Source organism: Takifugu flavidus, chromosome 6, assembly GCF_003711565.1.
Source record: "Takifugu flavidus isolate HTHZ2018 chromosome 6, ASM371156v2, whole genome shotgun sequence".
Taxonomy (NCBI): Eukaryota; Metazoa; Chordata; class Actinopteri; order Tetraodontiformes; family Tetraodontidae; genus Takifugu; species Takifugu flavidus.
In genome coordinates, this window is record NC_079525.1 from 598,323 (window position 1) to 615,065 (window position 16,743).

General features: G+C 46.1%; 2 protein-coding genes and 1 long non-coding RNA gene across 4 annotated transcripts; 1 reads left to right on the plus strand and 2 right to left on the minus strand.

The window, feature by feature from the left end:
* Positions 1-919: 919 nt before the first annotated feature.
* On the minus strand, positions 920-6,082 carry LOC130527699 (uncharacterized). Of its 2 annotated transcripts, XM_057036397.1 has the most exons (11): positions 5,259-6,082; positions 4,879-5,027; positions 4,623-4,785; positions 3,474-3,854; positions 3,123-3,404; positions 3,016-3,039; positions 2,835-2,936; positions 2,712-2,742; positions 2,163-2,212; positions 2,050-2,084; positions 920-1,298 (listed from the first exon to the last, which is right to left on the minus strand). In XM_057036397.1, exons 1-11 carry the CDS (start codon positions 5,326-5,328, stop codon positions 1,215-1,217), a joined length of 1,371 nt encoding a protein of 456 aa, XP_056892377.1. In that variant the 5' UTR covers positions 5,329-6,082; the 3' UTR covers positions 920-1,214. The 2 variants fall into 2 exon arrangements, with proteins under 2 accessions (XP_056892377.1, XP_056892378.1); XM_057036398.1 differs by lacking the exon at positions 3,016-3,039.
* Positions 6,083-6,123: 41 nt separating this feature from the next.
* On the minus strand, positions 6,124-10,983 carry LOC130527698 (uncharacterized). The gene is made up of 12 exons (XM_057036396.1): positions 10,878-10,983; positions 10,459-10,603; positions 8,929-10,368; positions 8,702-8,841; positions 8,340-8,544; positions 8,125-8,229; positions 7,847-8,034; positions 7,605-7,746; positions 6,809-7,435; positions 6,651-6,730; positions 6,410-6,551; positions 6,124-6,268 (listed from the first exon to the last, which is right to left on the minus strand). The coding sequence occupies exons 1-12, from the start codon at positions 10,881-10,883 to the stop codon at positions 6,219-6,221; spliced, it is 3,270 nt and encodes a 1,089-aa protein (XP_056892376.1). The 5' UTR covers positions 10,884-10,983; the 3' UTR covers positions 6,124-6,218.
* A 44-nt stretch (positions 10,984-11,027) lies between these two features.
* Positions 11,028-13,328, plus strand: LOC130527660 (uncharacterized). The gene is made up of 2 exons (XR_008951092.1): positions 11,028-11,176; positions 13,165-13,328. It is a non-coding gene; the product is annotated as an uncharacterized LOC130527660 (long non-coding RNA).
* The last annotated feature ends 3,415 nt before the right edge of the window (positions 13,329-16,743 follow it).

Consider the following 16,743-nt stretch of genomic DNA (forward strand, 5'->3'; position numbering starts at 1 on the left):
TAGACTTTGGAACTCTCGCTGGTCTGGTCTGCTTTGCATTTCATTGTGCACAAGCCTCTGGGTGTATAGAGATACAAATATAAAGTCCTCAAATGTAATAACCCACCCTCTTTCTAAAGTTCAATGAGGGTGCTTCTCTGCCAGAGTTATTATGAACCATAAAACCAGATAACCAGGTGAGAGGTGCCACCGTGCCACCTTTACTTAGAGAAGTCTTCAGCGCTGCCACCAACAACGTACAGAGAAAATGTGAATATACAAATGCTGAAATAATCTGCATATATTGGATAGTTGAGATTAGATGCTAGATGGGCTTTTTGTTATAGGTTTAAGTCTGGAGCGTGGACGCCACTCAAATGTTATATTAACAGCGCCCTCTGCAGACTAGAAAGACGAACTACAGCATACCGATTCTACCACGTGAACGTCACTGTATCCGTGTGTGTTTGTGTGCGTGTGTGTGTGCGTGTGCGCGCGCGTATATGCACACAAACTGGTACTGATTGAGGTTTGACTTCTGCAATACATCTATATTACTATATTTTACATCTATATCAAATCTAATAATGTTTATTTATATAGTGTCTGTTATTAGTGACAAAATTGTCTGTAGGCACTTTTCAGAAACCCAAAGCCAGACCCCAACAGACCACAAACAAGATGCTATTTTGTCTTTACAGATGTTAAAGTAAATGAAGTAAATATGTTGTCTTTGCAGATGACCATGAGTAGTAAAATCTAAGCGTCACACATTCAAAAGTTCAGCCAAGAAACAGCAAACAGATGGAAAAAACAAAAATAGAAAAGTTTGAGGCAGAAGTCAAGTCGATTTCTTTGTCTTTTCCTGCCCCTTATTAGCAGGTATTATCACACATAGTGACAATAGTCCCCAGAGCTCATCACTAATGATCAGTCTTCATTATTTACGTCATCGTTTATTGTGGCTGCAAAAAAATGTGCAACGAAGAGCTTTTAGTAGAGCATTAACTGTAACAAAAAAGAAACTAATGTCTGTTTAGTCACAATTAAAAATGAATTTAAAAGAAAAAAAGGCAGAAGAATGTGCCTCACTGGCTCAGCGATCCTTTAAATCAGTAAAATTTCACTGTTACATACAAAAGGAAGTGAGGAAATTCTCTTTCCTGTCCTTTTGATCCACTGATAAACTTCAATAAAGTACAAACACAAAGAGAGAGAGGGTGATAGAGAGAGGATCAATGGACAGGCTGGATTGGGGTCGTGAACGTGGTTAGAGAGTTCCATAAAGGAGATCTGGGTGCTGCTTCTGTGGCCCATTCCTGCAAAAAAAAGGTAGTAAAGATGCTACTGCGAGAAATAATTCATGAGATAAAAATAATAGAAAACATTAGATATCGGCTTTAAAAGTCTCCATGAGAGCAAGAGTCACTCGTGATAATGAAGATTAGTTCTCTTCTCTGAGGAACTGAGGCTGCTGGAGGTTAGTTCGCAGGTAAAAAAAAAAAAAAGTTCTACCATTTGCCAAAAACGAGAGGAAAACCTGCTTTTGGGCAGTTTTGTCTAGAACAAACATTATTCTGGGACAGATAAATGGAAATGACGGCAGAACACTGCGAAGCCTGGAACCCCTCTGATCAAATGTGTGTTTGATGCTGTCGCACCTTCACCATGGCTGCTTTAACCCCCCACCATCTGTCGTTCCTGTCCTCCTAGCAGCTGCCTACAACAGAGAGGGGAGACTTCTCACCACGGCGAGCGCCCCTTCAAGCTGCTGAGCGAACGCCGAGGAGTGAACGCATCATCCGCGCCGTCGCACGCGCAACGCCGCTAATGAGGCGCTTTGAGCATCAGCAGCAGGCGGCTTCATTTGGTGGGGGCAGGGTGCATAGTGTTCATATCAGCGTGCATATTTGTGTAGGTGTGTTTACAGCAGAGGAAGAGGAATGTTTACATAGTTCCTCACGTACAGGAGAAACACCAGGGTGAGAGAAGAGGACGGAGAAGAGGACAGGAAGAACAACCTCAACCTCAAAGTTTCCGTTTTAAAGAATTCTAAAGAAAGACATTTACCTGAGATGTGAAACTTTCTCGCCTGACTGGAAGGTCTGCAAGCACAGATGTGGCGTGAGTCACTCTCAGCTTTGCTGTCTTTATGCAGCCAACAATAAATAGAAGAGACGTACCAACAACGTTGTCCCGGCCATGAAGACGAGACCAAAACTTTGCATCTTGTCTGAAACAGAAGCACAAAACATGATCTGAATTTCAATCCGTCAGTTTGACTGAACTGTTTGACCAGAGCCAAATTCTTTTGAAGATATTCAAGTCTGCTTGTTCTGTCAGTGACTCCTCTCCTCCTTTGATTCTTCTCACTGCAGTTAGCTTCACCGTCTGGCTTGTTGTCCGATAGCAGCTCATGCACCTCGCTAACCAATCGCGTTGAACGTTCTCTAAGTCTCTTTCCTCCCCCCTCCATCATCCCTCCTGACTAAACTGACTCTGACACGGTTGACTTGTGCTGCTCAGGTCAACTGCTGGGATAACATCAAGTCTTCCTTCTGTATTTCAACATGCTACCGTAGCTACCGTTAGCTCATTAAGATGGCGGCTAAGGTGACGTGCCATGGCAGGAGCACCATATGAGAGGAGGAGACTCAAGGTTACAATGACTGTCTTCATCCAATGATTTCAGTGAACGTTTTAAAACAAGGAAAAGAGAAAGAAAATAGTACCTTTGCTTCTTTTCCTTTGCCGCTGCTTTAGCTTTGAAACAAGGGACAGGAGAGAAAATGACGTATGTCACAGGAAGGACATCACAACGGCATCAAAACGTTAAAGCCGAAGCTCCCTGATACCTTTTCTGTGCACAACCGTAGCCACAACTAGCACTGAGCAGAGGAACAACATGACGGCAGAGAAAGAGCCCAGGACAAGGGGCCAGTCCACGGCAGACCCATCTGCACACAGGTGACAGGCAGACAAGCATGTGGTCAGACAGCCATGATGGAACCCGGCTCTAACGCTACTGGACAGTACCTGAGGGCGACCGGGGGGGAAATCCTGAAAGCACATTAGAATAATCCAATTCTGAATACTAGTTGCACTCCATTTAAGGGGACAATACACATGCTTTCATGGTTTACCTCTGGTTATAACCAACGGAACACTGCGGCCAGAGTGGCTCCAGGTCTTTCCCAGTAGCACTCTGTACTGGCACCAGTATAAGCCTTCAGACATGTCCTGCACTGGAATAGAGAAGGAGACCTGATGGTGGAAATGCTCAGCGCTGTGCGTGGCAACGGGGAGCTGGTCGTTGCCCAGGTACAGAGAGAACACTGCACCGGGGTACGAGGGAGAGCCAGCACACAGCAAACGCCACACCTCTTTCTGCCGCTGGAGGACGAGCGTCGGCGTGGGCAACGGGTCTGTGGACAGTGCAGCTGTCACGGTGATGTGCACACTAACGAGGCAGGAATAGGGATCTTTGCTCTCACCTTTAACGACGATCCAAATCTTGTTACTGACGGTTGAATTAACCGAACCCTGCTTTTTAGTGACCTGGTAGAGGCAGGAGTACTCGCCCCCCTCCTGCCCCTCCACTGGCCCCACGCTGAAGACCCCCGGCTGGAGATGAGGAGAGGACACCTGACCGGCCGGAGGTTGGGGGACAGCGGATGTCAGTCCGGTTCTCTCCTCAGTCCGCAGCAGAAAGAAGGTCATGGGTTTGTTGTAATTCCGAGACTGCTGTTGGGACTGTGGAGGGGGGGAGGGCATGGAGCAGCGGAAGGAGAGCACATCTCCATGTGCTACTACACCAGAGGAGGGCTGCACCGACAGGACCGGGGCGGGGAGAACGGGGGTGAACTGGGTGGGGTCTGGAGAAAATGAGGGGGAAAAAAGGGTTTAGCTTCATGTCTCTGTGGCTTCAGCAGTGTTTAAGCGTCAAGTTGGGAGTAAAAACAACAGTGATGCAATGTTAGTTAGGACATCGACGCCACCAAACCTTGTTCTTGTCACTTTCTACCACAGTCTGCTGATTTTCGTGGTTGAACTCGCTGCGACAAATATGGAAGTGGTGAGTTTACACCTGGGTGTGTGTGTGTGGTGTGTGTGTGTGTGTGTCTGTGTGTGTGTGTCCTCACATATACAACAAATGAAGTACCAAGAGGGTTCAGCCATGGTTTGAACTTGGAGGGTTGAATCAGGTTTATGGGTTAGGCAGTCAGTTGTAAGGATTAGGGTTGGGAGCTGGGGAATGTATTATATCAATGAAAGTCCCCACAAAGATAGGAATATGTGTGCGTGTTTCATGCAGGGCAGGATGTGGCTACCCCTGCACACACACACACACACACACACACACACACACACACTGAGCGGAGGACAAAAGGAGACCACAGAGCGCACCTACAAGCTGTGGTGTCATTTTTAGGCTGAGAGAAGCGGAAGGGTGTTTATTATTTTACCCCAGACGGAGAACGACTGGTTAACAGATTAACGTAACAAAAGCTTTGTTACGCTTTGAGTCACTCGTGGAGCAACAGACGTCAGCATCTGTCTGTCTGCACCTCAACGTGTAACACTCAGACAGACTGATTTTTATCCAAGAGGTTTAGAGGCTACAAATAAAATATTATAGGCACCTTTTTGCCGCTCTGGCTGCAAATATGGACTAAAGGCGCTGTAGCGACCGTCTTTGCTCTTGTACAGACAGCAGAAGAGTTCAAACTGGGCTGAATCCCCTTGCAAAAGCCTCACAGAGAAGTAGACCTTTTCAGCCCCGGACTGCAGCTCCTGGGAGTCCACCTGAGTGGAAATGGAAGGAACGAGACACAAAGAAGTCAAAGTCTGGGGTCCGAATCGCCGTGAGGGATACACACACGGAGAAGTTGAGGATACCTTCGCATCATATCGGTACAACATGAAGAGGACCCCCTGCTGTCCCTGTGGGGCCCTGCAGGCCAGCACCACCACGTCCTCTGACCTCGAGTAGATGCTGAGTTCAGGTGCTGGAAGCTCAGGAGAGGAAGTGGAAGCCGATAGTCCTCCTGGCCAAGACAGACAAAGGTGTTAAATGGAGCCTCACACACTCCTGAAGCAGAACACAGCGTTAAAAAAGCAAAAACTTCAATGTGTTACATTTCCACACAAAAAACGCTGCTTCACCCATGATGACATTTCCTCTCCTGTTGTGTTTGCCACACAGACGCAGCTGTTAATCCCCTTTTTTTTTTAGCCACTTCTGAGATCAGCGAGTATTGAAGTGGACCGATACGTACCCCGCAGGCGCACAGAGGTCAGCAGGAGGGTAGAGATCCACAGCCAATGTTCCGTCCCCACAAGCTGCATCTTTGACAGAAAACGACTGAATGGTTGGAGTGAAAGAGCGCCCGGCAGCCAGGACCTGCTCTCTCTCTCTCTCTCTCTGTTTTCTTAATACGTTTTACATCCTCTTGAAGACAGAGCAGTGAGGGAAGTAGAAACTATAAACACATTTCCTTTTTTAGAGTCCACCGGCTCAGCAGCATTTAATACCACAAACCTCGCTGACACACCTGAACTGAGAGTGTTTAGATGTAGGTTTGTGGTGAATTATGGTCTGTCAGGGGTAAAGCTTGTCTGACTACTAACTCTTAAACCAATAGATTTCATCGCACATTTTCTCTGGGTTTAAATGTTCACAAATTCTCCACACTATATTATTGTAATGTAAATATCTACATATACATAGAGGAAGTATGCGTGTGTCTATGTTGAGCCAATCTGATTTACCTGCCTCAAAAGAGAATTGTAGAGAATTGGGGTTTCGTATGGAGCCCGTAAATATTGTGTACTCTCATTGACTTTATATGCTTTATAAAAAACTTCACATCAACATTCACATCGATTCCGGACCAGGTCTGGTAGCAAAATGTATTTCTTTTGAGAAAACAGGTTTGTCTTTTATTTAAACCCCCCGTGAATGAATTAGGGATGATGCTTTGATGTTTGTGAGCCTTCACAGCTGCTCTCATGGTGCTTCAGCTCCACCGTGTGTGTAGGTGTTTAACAACCTCAGGGAAGCTGCCGAGATGTGAGGGCAGTGAAACACGGACTCAAAACTGGACAAGTGGACCTCCAGCTGTATTCAGACAGAAACGCAGCTCAGAAATGTTTGGTTTTTTATTCCTTTCAGTGCGTAACAGAGAGACATCCAGTAGAGAGTCAGCAGGTGAAAACGTATCCAACCAGCCGATCATTCACGCCAAGCGTCCTCCCGGGTCCAGAGGAGAGGATAAGAGCAAAGTGTCTGGACAAAGAGGAAGAACAAGCACACAAAAGTTCAGCATCTGCACGCAGAAACGCCCAGAACGCAGTTGAAGCTGAATATGGAAGGATTCCGTTTTTAAAATGGGCTGAATCAAACAAAGAAAAACGGGAATGTATTTACAGAGAGGATCTGGTGTCCGGGGACGAGCACAGGCAGAATGATGGAGTTGGCTCAAAACTCCCGAGCGAGTCAGCTTGGTGTTGCCCGCCACGGCTACGTGCTCGGCCGGACTCTCGGTCTCATCCAAGATCTGCGACTGCAGCTGGTGGAAGACAAAGAAAAGGTCTTAATGTGGGTCTTTGATCATCTGAGTGATCAGATCAGATCACTAGGCCGTGTATAAAGCCTAGCGAAGACTCACACCCTTGAGGCTCTTCTTGGCTGGAGCCTGATGCACTTTTCCGTTTCGTCTGCTTGGCTTCCCAGGAAAAAGGGAATGACCTATGGAAAAATGTAAACATGTCTAAAGTGGATCAAGACAGTAAATGGGCACAAACATCAAGTAAAAGAAGAGCATACCCAAGACCAGCCGCCCATGGTCGTCCCACTGCATCTCCACGTCCGCAGGCACAATCTCGCTGTACCGCTCCACGGCGCTTTTGTTCTTTTCCATATTGTGGTGGTGAAGAAGATTTCTTTGTAGAAATAAATGCGTTGAGGGCGTCATCGTCTTCAGAGAGTTGTTCTTTTCTCTCACCCACAAAAACAGCTGCTCCACACGCCGGCTGCTGACAGAACCCACCAGCTCGGGCACGAGCTCCAGCTGTCTCAGAAGGTCCATTTGGGCCCCGCTCGTGCCGTTCAAGGACAAATGCTGCGAGCACCCAGTGAGTGGGTGGCCGTCCGTGTCAGACGGCATCTTAGGACTCTTCAGCCAAGGCAAGTTTACATGAACGCTGCCGTCTGAGACCTGCTTGATGTTCTGTGGGGTCGGATCCAGTAACCTTCCTTGGAAAAGCCCAAAGATTCCAGGCTGCCTGCGGTTGGCGTGCAGAGCCAGAGCGCCCGCATAGTCACAGACCGTTACGTTGGGGAAGTGTTTCCATGATAGTAAAAGATCAACAAAGTCACGCGGACTCTCTGTTCTAAGGTTGAATTTCAACGAATACACAATCCCACATGGACACGTGATCACAGCCCAATTACCTGGAAGACAACAGAGAACATCTGAGCATGAATAAGATTATATTGACATTTTTAGCATTTATGTTGAACCTGTATAGCTACGAAAAGATGCTGTCACAATTGCAACACAAGGGAATGTATTGAGGTAAAACCACCTTTAACTACCCTAACTAACCACTGTGTCACTTACCGGAGGCCCCCCACACCTTCTCCAACAGTTTGTTGTAGATGGCTCTATTTGACATCTTCTTCCACAGCCTGACCACGAGCTCCATCTTGGAGCCGTGGTTATCCACGCCACACTGTTCGCACAGTGTCCTGACTTCCTCTACCTGTTGTAGACAAACATTAAGCTCAATGCTGTCAATGATCATATTGCTAACAAAGCCTAGGTGTGTTTTTAGTCAGTGGATTTTGCATCAACTAATTCACCTTCAGGTTCCCAAGCGCATCAGTCAGCCGCTCTTCATCAACGGGCTCATCTTCCTCTGAACCGCCGGGGAGTTTATTTTTTTCAAACTCGGTGTTCAAGACTAAATTTGACCGTCTGGTGTGCGAGCCGATCCACGGGGACCAGTGGTGGTAGCTGAGCGGCACAACAAAAGGGTTCTTCCGACCAGCTTGGTGAGCAGATGTGACCATCAGACATGGATAGTTTTCACTCTCAATATCACTCGTTCCAACTGCTCGTTTGTTTTAAAATCACTTACACGCAATGAAACCGTGACTGATCATTTCTGTGGCCACGGCACCCCAAAAAGTGACAATGTCCACGCGACCATCGTAGTCCTCGGGAGCGCTTTGGAGGTCGCACACTGGTAAATGAATAGCTGGTCGTTCATTGCACAACTTTTTAAATTGAAAACAACAAAATAACTATGCAGGGTTACGATTATGTTCACGTTTGAATGACCTGTCAACTCACCCGGCACATCAAAGACGCCGTTCTTGTGAACATCCATGACAACAACAGCTGGGCTGTATCCACATGATACACAACTATACGTGTAGTCGTGGTTGCTAAGGGCCTCGAAGTGAAGGTAGGCCTGAAGAACCCTCTCCTCTGGTGGAAAGGACACCCCCTCTGTTGCCTCGATGATTTGGATGATTTTACTGATCTCCACACCTGTCTGAAAAAATGATCAGAAACGGGAGCAACCTGTTATTTCAAAACGTAAGTCACACTTGTTGTTTTACAGGAATGCTCAATAACGACTTAACGTCATCCTTTTTTGAGCAAACTCCTGCGTAATGTAGAACAAGCCCTTTTGAATGACATGCTGTCACCTGTAAAGCGTTCCTAAATATCAGGCACAAGTGCAGCGACAGGAGTATGTGGTCGTCAAAGTTATGGAAGCCATCCTCCCACTCCTGATACCTGTACATCAGGCCACAGTTCAGACACGACCTCCTGTACGTCGATATCCCTAAAAACAGCCCAAACATGGTCATCGCCTGCATGTCATTGAAGATGAGCTCACTTACAGGACAGAAAGGACCGTGGTGGTACCAACCTTCCACCACGCCCGTGCTTGTCAGGATCTTCCCCTCTGACGTGATCAGCTGTTGGTCACTCAGCCTGTATTCACATTCCGCACAGTTGGTTTCCTTCGGGATCAGGTGCTTGGGAAAGCTCTCCTGTGTTTTTCCCCCCCTTGACAGCTCGATGAGAGCCTGAGGTAGTTCTGCTGGGAGCGTTTTATTGGTGAGCAGATAGTTCAGCATCCTCCCTATAGTTTTATCGTCTGGTGGATAAGCGTCTTCTTTACATTCACTTGGATTTCCAGCGGTGGCGTTCCGGGGTGGGTTGGTTGTCTCCGGGCACCTCGCCTTCTGAAAAAGCTCCCTCTTTGTGGCAAAGAGATGCCATTTGGCAACACCTTTGTGTTTGCATGGCTGTCTTTCTACACAGCAGGGACAATGCCAGCTGTTCTCTTGTGTGTCATAGGATACAATCACTCTTCCCAGCCTACTGTAGTACGTAATAATTGGCTCATAAACAGAGATGTGTATATGTGATGGCGGCCCCCCAACAGTCAGCTGCACAGACAGGGGCACGCCCACCTCATCTGCCTTTTGTTGACAACGCAGCAGACTGGCCTTGGACTCCTCACCAAACCATTTATTCTCCACCATTGTTTCTAATGTCCCTTCTGTCAGTGTGACAATTTGATTGTGAGGACATGGGCAGTAGAATAAAGAGCCAATATGGTGGCACTCATAAAGCAGCATCCCACTCCTTAGAGCCAGGTCACTGTTGAGACGACACTGCTCCACTTCACACATTACCTTCTGCGTCGCCCCCCTGCTGTTCTTTACTACATGAATGGGTGTTCCTGAACCACAGAACGATTCCTCGACTGCAAACACACCATTTGTGGCATCCACACACTCGCAGTTCAAAAATCTGTCTTTGGACACTGTCTCAAAGTGAAATGTGTGTTTCCTCTTGCAGTGTGTCTTGAAGTTCTTTTTGTATAGTTTCACTCGGCAGTGAGGACAAGTGATTAAGAATTTACTCGGATTTAACTGTATAGTGTGGCATGCTGGTGATGTTTGAGGGATCTCTGAGTACTTTCCCAGGACCTGTGCATGCTCTATGGGGGTCTGTGGGTGCTCTGGTGGAGCCTCGGGATGCACCACAGGGACCTCAGGTAGCTCCATAGGAGCTTCAGTATGCTCCATAGGAGCTTCAGGATGCTCCATAGGAGCTTCAGGATGCTCCATAGGAGCTTCAGGATGCTCCATAGGAGCTTCAGGATGCTTCATAGGAGCCACGGGATGCTTCACGGGGCCCTCTGGGTGCTCCACATCAGCTACAGCGTGCTCCTGCTCCTGATGGAAGGCTAAATGCTTGACAAACTGCGATCTGTTGACTATTGTTGCTGCACAATAGCAGCAATGAAAATGTGATACGCTACGGCAACTTAAGCCACACTTGATCACTGTGAATTCTGAAAGAGACAAATGAAAGAAATAAACCGCTCACTTTAAAAACATACAGATAATGTACAAAAGAAATGAGTAATGTGGACGATAAGCACCTCTGTGTTTGACTGAAGAGTGTCCTTTGATATGGTAGTCGATTATATATTTTGCACCCTTGTACTTACAGTACGGACAGTGGAAAAGTCCACTGAATTTCTTGGCTGTTGGAATGTCACCGTCAGCGAGCACGCTGATGTGTCTCTACATATGAATATATAGGTTAATATAGGTTAAAGGCATGGCAATTAGGCACCGGAAAGACAAAAACACCAGCAATGTTTTCCTCCACCAACACAGCAAATGTACCAAAACCATCGAAGTCCATCTACTACCAGCTGGTGTAAAATTGCTTTATCATAAAATTAAATTGCTTTCTCATAAAATTAAATTGCTTTATCATGCCACTTGCGCCCTTATCCTTCAATCACAAATGCTAAAATAGAACAGGAGAACCAAAAATGAAAGACTTGCTTACCTTCATATCGACATATGTAAACAACTTCTTCTTCTTCGCTCTACTGCTTTACTTCTTCTACGGCTCAATGTGTGCGAGTGTGGGGGCGGGCTCGAATGGTTGAGCCCCGCCCACGTTGAGCCCCGCCCCGTTTGTATACCGCAGCTGGGGGCTTCTCGATGTCGTCATCGCAGGGTAGCGTCATGGCAGCAGACTGAGAGGAAGAGTGAAGCTAAGGATAAATGATGCGGCCTTTTGTTTAAGGAACCTAAAATGATGTTTGGCTGATGATTCAGGAGACTCATCTTTAATGAACGCAGGTGAATGTCTCTTATTCTGGGATTATCAACGAGGATGCTGCTGGTCACTGATGACGTCCCGGGGAACTTCTTCGTTGGGAATAAGTTGATTTGATGCAGTTTATAGATTTTTCTTTGCATGTTTGAGAAGTGATCCAGACTATACAAACCTAGATTAAATAGAATCTCCTGGGGGAACCATTTGCACAGTTGAACAGTGACCTCATGTGCTCATATTACAAACTGGTATTAATGGGATGGAGGAAGGACTTAATGAGAACAAAATAATGTTAAAATCTAATTTCCCCTGAATTGAATATAGAGGCTCTCTCCCTCCAAAGGTCTTGAGTGTATTTTCTCTCTGGCTGTAGCTACACTTTATTGCCACTAGAGGGAGGTATTGACGAGGAACTCAGCATCACTTCCGACCTCGCCAATAAATTCCACACAGGTTTTAGAACAGCTGAAGTTTATTAAATCATTACTAGATTTCAGCCTTTACTCTTTCCTTCTTTCTTAAAAATGTTTTCTGAAAATCATCTTTGGGTTACATTCAACAAGATAATTCTATAGCTTCAAATCTAAATATTTGCAGTGTAGTTTACACCAATACTCTTTGTAAGAACGTTTTAATAACGTGTTCATTTCTAATTACTTAACCTTTTTTTGAATGCTGGTTCAGTTGCATGGGTGAATGATTGAAAACAGGCTAATAGTTTTCATTAAGCCCAAAGTTAAAGTTTTATCCACATTTCCATTCTTTTAGTTTCTTGCATTTTCCCTTCTTTGAATCCTTTTACAGAGCCATAGTCCTGTTTTTAATCCAATTTATATTCATCATTAATCACCTCTCACCACACTGAGCGATCGCGCTTTCAGAAGAAACACGCTTTATTATAATTGACTGAACTCAAATGGAGACTCTATATCCAGACACGGATCAATTACTTCTCAAAGGTGAGGACGTGATCTTAGCACATGGCCCAGGCTTCTTCTGTATCATGCATTTAAATGGGAGCTCTTGCTGCTCAGAATGGAGAGGGCATCGTCTCCCCTTAGCTTTTCAATGTCTTCTCTTTGTCTTTCCGCTCTAATATTGACATTCTCTTTTCTCTAAACCTGAACAGCACTTTCAGAGTAGATATAATTATGTTTTTACGATTTCTTCCTCGCAGTGAGGCAAGCATTGGCTGACGAGCCCGTCCTGCATCGTGATGCGTATTAAGAACTTATTTTATCTTTATCTTATTTCATCTACTGCAACACACTATGTTGAGCCTTAGTTTTCATCTTCTTTCTGCTCTGTCACTGCACCTCGTTTCTTTCCAATCAGGGTTAGGGTTAGAATGAGTTTTCCCAGGAGGTGAAGGATTTCGCATTCAGCTGAGATTTACGGCCGTTTAAGCGTAGATTTGCTGCCCACTCTAGTTTAGTCTCGCCGCGCCTTCAGTCTCTGGGATTCTCCGATCGTCTCCACTGTGACACACGTGAGGTCACTTCTTTCAGGCCATTTCACACCCGTGTTGTTGAAACCGATCGTGGCTCGAGAGGGTGGAAAACCTCGAATTAAAATGCATTTGGACATGAACTCACATGCTGCAGTTTTCCTCCACACCAAAAAGAGTGTTTAAAGCTGCTCCTCCTGCACACACACACACACACACACACACACACACACACACACACACACACACACACACACTCACACACACACACACACACACACTTGAGTTGCTCTCCACAATTCGCTGCACTTATTGTCTATATTATGTGGGGTTTTTTTTTTTTAAAAGGAAATATTTTAAAATGACTGAGGCCAAGATCTTGAACTTTTGCACCATTTGTGCTTCTACATAGCCCTCATATCACCACAGTCATATTAAGTATAGTTTCAGTATAGTTATAGTACTTCTGTGTGTTTTTGTGACTCTTCCTGTTACATTTGGATCCTTTTCAACGCCTTTTTTAATGGAAGAAAGTAACATTCATTGATCAGTGTTTCACTGCAGGTTGGGGTTGAGAAGAAAGTCTGCCTGATGAAGATGTGAAGTCCAGGAAGAAGAGACCCTGAAGAGGGGATCTCCATCTCACCACGAGGTCCTAAATGTCGAGAAACACTCCACCGTTCGAGGGTTTGAGCTGTAACGTAATAAAGCTTGAATGAGCGACCAAAGCTGCCTGACCTTGACAACCATTCGTGCTCTCATTCATGTGAATTTAGAAGAGCCAGTTCCAATATCCCCAAAGTTCCTGTCTATGGACAGTGGGAGGAGGCTTCAGTAGCCTGAGGGAAGAATGGGGGGGATTCGAACCCAAGATGCACTTGCTGTGAGGCAACAACGCTAATGCCAGGCAATAATATATAATATAAGTTTCAAGAGCTGAGAAGGCAGAACTCATCATGCTAACGACACCCTCCTGTCTTTTTTAAACCCTACTCACCTGTCTACTCTCTCCTCTCCCGCATCAATCACACGCGCTTCCCTTCCTAATGCTTCACGACTGTATCTTCTTCTCTTGACGTTTTTATCACTATTCTCCTCACATTTTCAAGGACATCAATAACTCTTTTTGACTCGTCTCGTCTCTTCCGAGAGGAGCTGAGGAGCTTCCAGAAACTCATCCTTATGAAGAGACAACTGCTTAAAAAAACAAAGGGAACGTGAACCTCAAAGTCAATCATCCCCCAACGATACAAATCTATCAACATCTTAGCAAACTATGAAAGAATCATCTTGACTTGCTCTTGTCCACACGGGAAAGACCACAGACGTTAGGACAGGCAGTCATGAAGACAGCTATTAAAGGACCTCACCTTCACGCTCGTGTGCCTCTAGTGCGCGCGAGGGTCACATTGGGGCCTCAAACCGTTCACGCCGCAGTGTTGAAGGTCGCATCTATAAACGGTGAGCAGCCACGTAGAGGAAACAGACCTGGAAACCAACCCGAGAGCTTCCACATTCTCATTTTCCTTTATCCTCATGTGAAGCAAACGTGTGCTGACTTCAGAGAATCAGGGCAACGCACTTTCACATGGTTCGGCATCTGCGCTCCGGTGTTTATTCGACTCAGTGAGCCGTCTGTCGGAGCAGATGCTCCCATGCACAGCAGCACGCCGGGCAGCAGAGAATGGAATCAAACTGTGGCCATGGAATCCTTGGAGCTGAGTTCCTCAGCCATGATCCCAGTGTAGCAGGCACAAGGAGGCCTTTCCTGTACAGATGCAGCGAAGCAGCCCCAAATGTGATGGATTCTCCCTCACGTTTCACTTCTGGGAGGGGGTTTCTTTCCCCAGGAGCTCCATTTGAACATCTGTAAACAGCTTGTTGGTGCGCATTGCTAACGCGGCCCTTCTCACGGTCCATGGGCGCCAGGGCTGCGCACTCTTTGAGCGTAAGAATTTGGCCCCAAACCAAGCACGGATTTGTCTCTCCGATTGTGGGAGCAGCTTTTCTTCTGCGAGTGTGGAGCAGAAAACCATCTGCCAGCGTTCCCAGGCCTGCAGCTGCTGAGCGGCTTCAGCGGGGCGTGTCTGCTATCTGCCATGTTATGTCTCACCTTCATGTCGTCGTCTTACCTCAACGTGAGCGTAGAGACCTGCTGAGTGGCTCTGCTGCTTCTGTCTGACCCAGTTAGTCAGTCAGAAGCTTGTAGACTGTGTGACACCTTTGCTGTCTGTATTTCTGCATCGATAGGACTGAAAGTTTGTCGTGATTCATTGATCTATAATCGCCTGTTCTTTCTCAACGTTGCCGTAGTGATGTTAACCCCGGGCCCTCTGTAGCCGTGGGGCAGAAAGACGTGTCTTCGTTCAAATTTCAGTTTCATGAGTCTATTACGTCTTACTCAGAGAGTCTGTTTCAGATCTAAGCTGGTTATTCAGTTTCCTTTGGAGACGTTTGGAGTAGCTGATGCAGGAACCCCTGATTGTCTCCACACCCCAAACCCTGGAGCCTAACACCCCCCCATACCCCTCCATAGTTTCTTTTCCCCATCATCTTTCTCCCTCTTCTCTCTTTATAGCCAAAAGAAGAAGTGCATGTTAATTTGGTCACAGTTTTTAGACAATTGTTTGTCTTCTTTTGGTTTATGTATTTATGCCTCAGGAAAAGACACGGTGGAGGAATATTGAAATATATTTTTTCCATTTTCAGGTAATCCCACACATTTCCAGCATCTGTGTGAAGCCACGGCTGGAGTTCTGATCACTTGGAGCTTGTTTCTGTCTGTTTGAGCTGGCACACCTTGGCCTCACTCTGGAAAAGGTCCAGTGGTCCATAAAGCCAATCAGTGTAGCCTGTGTTGGCTCAGCTAGAGAAATGGCTGGTGGGAATGGAACGTTCCTAGTCCTATAAGACACACCCAGGCTTGTTATATCTGGAGCACCAGCACAGTAAAGCTGGAACGATGCAATAATGAAATCTCTCCCAGTCTCTGCCTTGCTGCTGGGTCACACACGGTCACCCTAAATCTCTCTGGATGTCTCGATTCCTTTTCCCTCCAAGCTTCCTTCAGCAGCAGCAGCATGTCTTCAGTGTGCCGAATGAGCCACAACAGCGATGCAGAGCGAACAATAGCGATGACACGGTTGCCCGTTCAGCTGCGTGGCCTCTCCAGGAAGAGTGTCATTGTTGCTTCCTGCCTACAGGTGTGCTTCAGCCTCACACAAGGTGTGTGGGATGAAAAATATTTACATTTAGGTGATTTAATTAATGCTTTTGTCCAAAGCAACTTACAGTCAGAGAGGTCAGAGAAGAGGAAGACAAGTGAGAGGGTCCAGGTTCCTTTCAGCATCTTTGCCAGGAATGAAATTCAGCCAAAATTTGATTTGGAAATTCAGCACAAGCAGAGTCTTAATGATTTGTTAAAAATATCCATCATGCAAATTAGAATCACTGCAAGGCTATTGAAGGGATCATGCTATCATAAACACAACAGTGTGGCTTTTATTCAATTGGGGCTTTAGATATTTGATTATGGATTATTTTCTGGCTGGAGTTCTTGAACATATTTAGTTCCACTGAATACAGCCCTTTAAAACCATTTTATTAGGATAAAATGTGTTTTTTAAAAAGAGTGGAAGGCATTGAATTGGAGGAGGGTATAATACTACACACCCCGACCACTCTACCAGATTACTCCCAGATTAACAGGGGTCTGCCATCACACATAGATGAACACGCATCTTCATCTCTATGGATTAAATCTGAAAGAACGGGGTTGAAACAGATGGGTCCAACAGACCCATTAGATTTATAACTAACATCAAGGAATAAACTTGGACCGCCTGGTTCTGGGCCTCTTCCGGTCCTGGCAGGTGGCGTTATTGTGCCACACCTGAGATGTGGAACATGCCCAAGGTCTCAGCAGGTGTGCAGTTCAATTTCTCAGCATCTCTGAACAGCTGAAACGTTCTTGGATGCGTTTTAGCTTCAAAGGCCGACATAAACATTCCCGCCTATATGCCGGCACCAATGTAGCCACTCTACCATAAAGCATTCAGGGAAAAGGGAGCTCGGAATACACCCAACACAGGGGTACCAGGTGATTCTAAATGCAGCTGACACATGGCTAAAGGGACTAATTTT